Consider the following 6851-nt stretch of genomic DNA (forward strand, 5'->3'; position numbering starts at 1 on the left):
TTCTCTTTTGCCCCCTACAGGCCACCAAAAGAAGATCATGCTGGCGGTCAAGAAATTGACCGATCTCCGCAAGAGCATGAATCAGGTTGATGTCAACACTCTGAGGCGGAAGATCCCTGGCACTTTAGATATTGTTACCATTGAGTCTGTTGATAATGGGGAAGGCCACTCTCCCCACACCCCTAAGATGACCACTTTCCAGGACAGCGAGCTGAGCTATGAGCTCCAGACAGCCATGTCCAACAGCTGCCAGGAGACGCTGACAATCAAGAACACTCAGGGCATATCCCGGAGCCAAGAGAGCATTGGCGTGCGCTCCCGGGGGTCAGGGCACTCACAGGAGAACATGTTGTCCAAAAGTGCCACCTCAAGCCGTTCTCAGGAGAGCTTGGGCAGTGGCGAAAGCAGCAGTGGCAGCAGTGGTGGGTCCTCTTCCACCCAACCCCGCCTCATAGACAACTCCACTAACTCTCAGGGGCGACCCAACCCAGAAAGCTATGGGGCAGTTGTTCCACAGCTCAACTGCCCAGATGAAGTCAATAGCTATTCCAATGGTTGTGTGGGAAGTCCCTTGAGGGAGAGAAATCTGCCAGAGGGGATGGATCAGTACCAGAGACCCGGTGCTCTGAAAGGGGATTTCCCTCCCCATATGGTTCCAACAGAGCCACCAAATCCACTCTTAGCCACATCTCCCTGCACATCACCCCACGCAGCCAACAAGGTATCTGCCCCGTATGTCTTCATGTATCCCCATGTGTCAATGAAGACCCAGCAACCTCATTCACCTTCTGTTCTTGAGCAGGCAAAGAGTCCAGATCATGTCTGTGCTCAGAAGACCACCTTGCAATCAACAGCTCAGAAAGCTTTCTCCTATCTCCATTCCCACTGTGGTGGCACAGAGCCACCTCGTGTCCCTCCAAAACCCGATGCTTCCAGAGAGCCGCAGAATGGTGAGGGGTTGAAGCACAAGAAACGTTCACATAGCTTGAACCGCTATGCATTGAGCGATGGGGAACCTGAGGAAGAGGAACCACCCACTAGTTCGGTGAGCTCTTATGCTACCTTGAGCAGGCGATCCAGACGGAGCCAGGGGTCACGGCTGCATCCACCGTCAGATGCCAAGGTCTCACGCAGCCAGTCCTTCGCCATCCGTGCAAAAAGAAAAGGGCCTCCACCCCCTCCTCCTAAACGCCTCAGCTCTGTCTCTAGTGCACAGGCTGTTGACGGTGAGTGTGAACAAGGCTTAGAACCACAGAAAGGGTCGTCACCTTCCCAAGGCAGAGAAGATCATTTTCAGGATGCAGACTCTTCTTTAAGAAGTGCATCAGCCGTACTTGAGGGACCCACAGCTGAAGAGAGCCCAAGTAAATCTCTTCAGTCGCCAAACCCCATGGATTTTGATGAAGGGGTAGTAGGCCTACACAATTCCATTGAAGGCGACCCCAGCTGCCCTGAAGCTGCTATTGGCAGAAACCAGCTCTTTGACAGCACCATTTCCCGGAAACGAACGTTTAGCGAGCCTGCAGTCACAGTGACGGAAGCTTTGCAGCAGAACCATGAAGACGTCCAATCAGATAGCGAGGAGGAGGCCCGGGTGGGGAAAGACGGCCAAGCCAAGTCTCCCTGCTCTTCCCAAAACAGCTCCAGTGAGTGCATTCCCTTTGCAGAAGAAGGCAATCTGACCATCAAGCAGCGACCAAAGCCTGTTGGGCCGCTAAAGATGGATGCCACGATGCCAGATTCTGATTCCACCCAAGCTCAGTCTAGTGGGAAAGAACAAGGAGACCCAGCACAAGAGACCCCAGTACCGGAGTTCAACCTCACCGAATCGGACACAGTGAAACGCAGGCCCAGGTGCAAAGAGAGGGAATCGCTCCAGAACGTGCTGAAGGCTTTTGGGGTCGATGCCCCCAGTTCAGCCACAACCGCTCCAGCCCCACAGTATGCCCAGGCTCAGACAGTTAGCATCAGTGGACCATCCTTGCTTGTGACCGAACTGCAGTCCACCGCAGATGCTTTTGACAACAACAGCATGGAATTGCAGATTGCTGAAATAGAGAAAAGCATCCTTTCTCTGGAAAGGGGGATCAAAAAGCCCCCCGTCTCTTTGAAACCAACCAGCCCCGTGCCGCTGCAAGTGGAGAGACAGGGGAGATCGACCCACCTGAGAGCACCAGCCACGGGGACAGGTATGCAGTATTCAGTGATGTAACGTATCCTCTTGCCTGTTTGCCTCGGGAAGCCGGCCATTGGCGTGGAGTGGGTAGATATACAGAAACATGTGACCTCCAGGGCAGGGTTGCTGTCAGAGGGCTTTTTGTAAGAGACTGAAACATTTAAAGAAAGGCAGCATTCTCTCCACCCCCTGAAAGACACTTTAGTGACATTACAGCTAACTTTCTGCTGGGAGCACAGGCGTATCTTGGAAAAATGTAGCCCAGTGCAAAATCTGAGTTTTCCACATCCCACACCCCCACCCCGGTATGGGCGGCCGCCTCCCCAACCAATGTTTTTTTGCACCATGTCTTGATGTCAGTGTATGGATCTGGGGGGAAGAAAGGGGGGTTGATTTTCCATCCCCCATGTGACTAAATGGCCGCAACCCAGGGACATTTGACCCCATATGTCCCCCTAGGTGGTATGCCCCTGGCTGAGAGAAACAAGCAACCTAGTATTATTCCAGCTTCCTCTAGTTGCTCACTGAAAGATGGAAGAGGACTGGAGTTAAACCACATTATTCTTCCCAGTTGGGGAAAAGAGAGCTGAAGGCATTGGAAGGGGAAGGCGGGACCAATTTGGCAGGCAGTGAAGGAAAGCAGGGAGGGCTTTTGTGTCACCAAGGCTGCTCTAGTAACCATCTGCAAGGGGCCCAGAGAGACTCAACAGTTTTCATCCCTTTACAAGAGGTAAAGCAGAGAGCAGACGGCAGTGGTTGAACAATTGTTTTCCCTGCAGTGGATGAGCAGTAAGATCCACCCCATTCACAAAAGCTGGCAAATATCCTAGGCCAGTGGATTCACTGGAACATTTCTGCAGATGGAAGGGTTTTTGTTTGCAGTCCATGACTATTGGCTCCCGCTATCCTGCAGCAGCTCAAATACTCCCAAAGGACTGTTCTGGGGATGGGGGGGAGCTGCTGTCCCTTTGGGGACATTTGGGGCAGCAGTAGGAAGAAGACAGTCATTCTCCAGATGGAAATCCTTCCATCTACAGAAATACTTCCTTGGATCCAGGCACCTGGGGCTCCCAGCAAGAATAGGCCATTGAAGCCTTTATCAAGGTAGCTCTGACACTGTTTGCACAATGATTGCATGGAAGGGTTAACAAGGTGGCTCTCCAAGGTTTAATAACCTGCACCAGGGGATGTATTCATCATAACCATCACTAAGTCGCTGAGGAAGAGAGGAAGAATTGCAATCGGAGCTTAAAGGAGAAGGCCAAAATACACAGATTCAGGTGATGAGAGGTACAGGGAGTAAAGATATATTCAGGATTCACAATGAGTTGCATGTCATATGCAGTGCAAGGAAAGGCAAAATCGAGGCCAACAGGCTGTCCTCAGCCACTCGTGGCCCCTTGGTTAATTTTGCCAAAAGGACTGCAATCCTAGATTAGGATCTGTTATCCCAGTTGAGACTGTTGAATGTTCTCTTGATGCAGGAGGAAAAAGGGACCCATTTTGACCCTTCCCTCAAATGCTAAGCTGGGGGTCAGGGTACCCGTTTAGGAGATGAGTCACACAGAAGGGAAGGGAAACAGGCAAGATTTTTGTTCATTAATACATTGTTATCCTGACTTCTCTTTCACTGTACAACAGCAACATAAGGCAGTTTACAACACAAGTAAGAAAGCCCCTGATCACTTTTGCACCAGCGGAAAAGCTGAGAGGATCAAACCTAATGCAGACATCATGCTTGTGGGGTTGTGACGTTTCTGTGGGAGTGCAGAATAACTCTGAGAAAGCGATAGCAGAGAAGCCTGCAGTTGGATTGCATACTGGGCACGTGTGCTAGGTTGCTGTAGCTTCACCGCCTGTTGGTTTTTATTTTTCAGATGCCTCAGCCAAGCATACATCCATTGCCTCTACCAAGCTGGTATTTTCAGGGCCGAAAACTATTTACCAACAAGTCCTACAGAACTCCCGCAACACTGTTGCCCCCTGGGCAGCCACTGAAATGGTGTCAGAAGTGACAGGACCCTATCCTATGAAACTGGGGCTAGGTGGCAAGCCAGCCTTGAATTTTGGGGTGCCCCTTCCAACAAGGCCTTTGAATGCATCTCCAGACATGACTCAGGTTCATCAAAGACTGGAACAAACCAGCTCGTCCTTGGTGTCTACTCTTGAGGTCGCTGAAAAGAAGTTCACAGCAGAAGATGCAGACAGGTAAGTTTGAGCTTGGTGGGAAGGGGGAAGCAAGTAAGGGGTCTGTACCCTCAGCAAACCTCGTGTTTGTTCCCGGGGTCAAATATTCGAATACATAGGGACCCTGCTTTTACACATGTAATTCTGGATGCCTGGGGAGAAGCCATATTTCCAAATCCATGCCCACCATTTGTGTATTTGGACTATGTGTATACTATGACGTTCATGGTGGAGTAGAGACTACATGGTGGGAAGTAGTTCTCAGCTAAATATGGGAACCTGACTGGCACAGTCAGAGTCCCTGCAGCATAACTGACTGTGTTTCCTGCCTTTGCTCCTTCCAGACACTATGGCACAGCACACTCTACCAAGAACATCCTGGAAGACATCAGCAACATGTTTGATGATCTAGCCGAGCAGCTGGATGCCATGTTGGACTGAGGGAAAGCTCCTCGGCTGGGCTGCAGGTTCTTCCTGTCACCATGCTGACCAATGGACAGCTTTGAGCAGACGGCCCTGCGACGACTTCTGATCTCTGTTGCCTGCACTTTGCCATCTTGGTCCCTTCACAGCTCCCATGGTGGAAAGAGAGGAACAGTGTCTTGTCTAGGCCAAGTGCAGGCAATCACTGACAGTCTGGGACCCACGCCTCTGGGACAGGGCTGAAGCAAGATGGGTCAAGAGCACTTGCTGCATTCAAACTTCCTTTCATCCACAAGAACCCTTTCCAGGCCCGACAATTTCATTGCTCTGAACTGTCACAAAGGAGCTGACTGAAGGGCTGCTACATGGACTCGCTGCTAAGGAAAGGTTGATGCCAGAGAGCATTCATGGAGCCTTTGGCCTCTTCCCAGTGCAATACCCCAAACATCTTTGCTTCCCCTGTACAGCCCATTTCCGTTCGTCATTTACAGGTTGCCAATAATCTGTCACCTTGGGTGGTGACCACTGCAGGGGGACCAGGCACTCAATGTGGAGGACCCCGGCCCTCAGTTGCCAAAGTGGAGCGAGATTGGTAACCTGGCACTTCGCAGAGCAAGGCAATCCTTGCTGCTTATTTTCAGCACATCACTAGGAGAAGGACCGTGAAATCCGGGCAGATCGAAATCCTCCCCCGTAGCTCCCCCTTTTCCTCTCCTTTGAAAAGCAGCTGGCCAGTTTCAAAGCTTTCAGAGGAGCAAATGGGGCTCAGCATTTCAATAACAAGCTTTTCAAGGGGACTGAAAGCTGCTTTACCTTCTTTCCCAAATACCTTGGACTTGTTCATCACCTACGGAGTGAGAGGTCTTCCTCTCCCCCGCCCCCTTTATGTAGTATCTGGAAGGGAAATCGTGATTAGTGTCAGAGTGTATATAGCACCCTCTCGTGGCAAAGATCGTAAAGGGATGCCCTATCGTTCCAAATCACTCTCCATTGCAGCCATATAGATGAAAAGTGATATTTCCCCAGCTGCAATTGTTCTTCTTCATTATCCTTTGTCCTACAGAAAACCTATAAGACAGCAAAAAGAGACTCCACCTTTTCAGCAGTGGCGTAGTGGTTAAGAGCAGGTGTACTCTAATCTGGAGGAACCGGGTTTGATTCCCCGCTCTGCTGCTTGAGCTGTGGAAGCTTATCTGGAGAATTCAGATCAGCCTGTACACTCCAACACACGCCAGCTGGGTGACCTTGGGCTAGTCACAGCTCTTCGGAGCACTCTCAGCCCCACCTACCTCCCAGGGTGTTTGTTGTGAGGGGGGAAGGGCAAGGAGATTGTAAGCACAGGAGAGAAAGGGGGGGGGGGATATAAATCCAACTCTTCTTCATAAAGTGGGCACTGGCAGAGTTTGAGCAACAGACACAGCTGTCTCCGAAGATCTTTACTCTTCAGCAAGAGGCTGAGTAACCTTGTCCATAGTGAGCTAACACCCCCCCTTTACTGCTTTCAAAATGGGGTGCAGTGGACAGTCCCCGAGGCAGCTATATCACTAACCACTTTCTTCATGTTGTTCTGCATTGAAGAGGAAGCTCTTGTGCATCTGTTTGCCATATCTGTAAATAAGCCCAAATGGTGCCAAGCTGCCGTAACAGGACCAAGCAAGAGCAGGGGAAACAAAACTGCATTATTGCTTCTTGTGTGCCATGTGCTGGGAATGGAAGTGAAAATACAAAGGAACAATGTTTTAGAATGGAAAAGGAAAATGAGTGTGGCAGGGTGTAGCCCAGTCCTGGGCCAATAGTGGAGGCAGGCAAGGCAAGTCGAGCATTTACAATCAGAGCACCAGGATCCTGGTATCATTGGGTTTCTGCAGGATTTAAAAAACCAAAGCTTTCAGTGGATCATGGATTGGAGGTTGCCAAAACTGGCATTAGTCTGGGAAGAGACTAAATTCTGATGGGAAACAGTAAAAGCAATAAGGCCTGGTTGCGTTTTGGACTTACAGGAGTGCCTACTAACACAGCTTTGGGGCAGACCGTGTTGCTCTCTTTTTTTCACTCTCTTTGTATC

The 6851-nt window shown here is 50.4% G+C and overlaps 1 protein-coding gene across 1 annotated transcript; it reads left to right on the forward strand.

Annotated features, from left to right (window-relative positions):
- Positions 1-6006, forward strand: LOC125429632 (caskin-2-like). Its single transcript, XM_048490911.1, has 3 exons — positions 1-2189; positions 4054-4384; positions 4708-6006. Exons 1-3 carry the CDS (start codon positions 38-40, stop codon positions 4802-4804), a joined length of 2580 nt encoding a protein of 859 aa, XP_048346868.1. The 5' UTR covers positions 1-37; the 3' UTR covers positions 4805-6006.
- Positions 6007-6851: the final 845 nt, after the last annotated feature.

This window comes from Sphaerodactylus townsendi, linkage group LG03, assembly GCF_021028975.2.
Source record: "Sphaerodactylus townsendi isolate TG3544 linkage group LG03, MPM_Stown_v2.3, whole genome shotgun sequence".
NCBI classification, from domain to species: domain Eukaryota; kingdom Metazoa; phylum Chordata; class Lepidosauria; order Squamata; family Sphaerodactylidae; genus Sphaerodactylus; species Sphaerodactylus townsendi.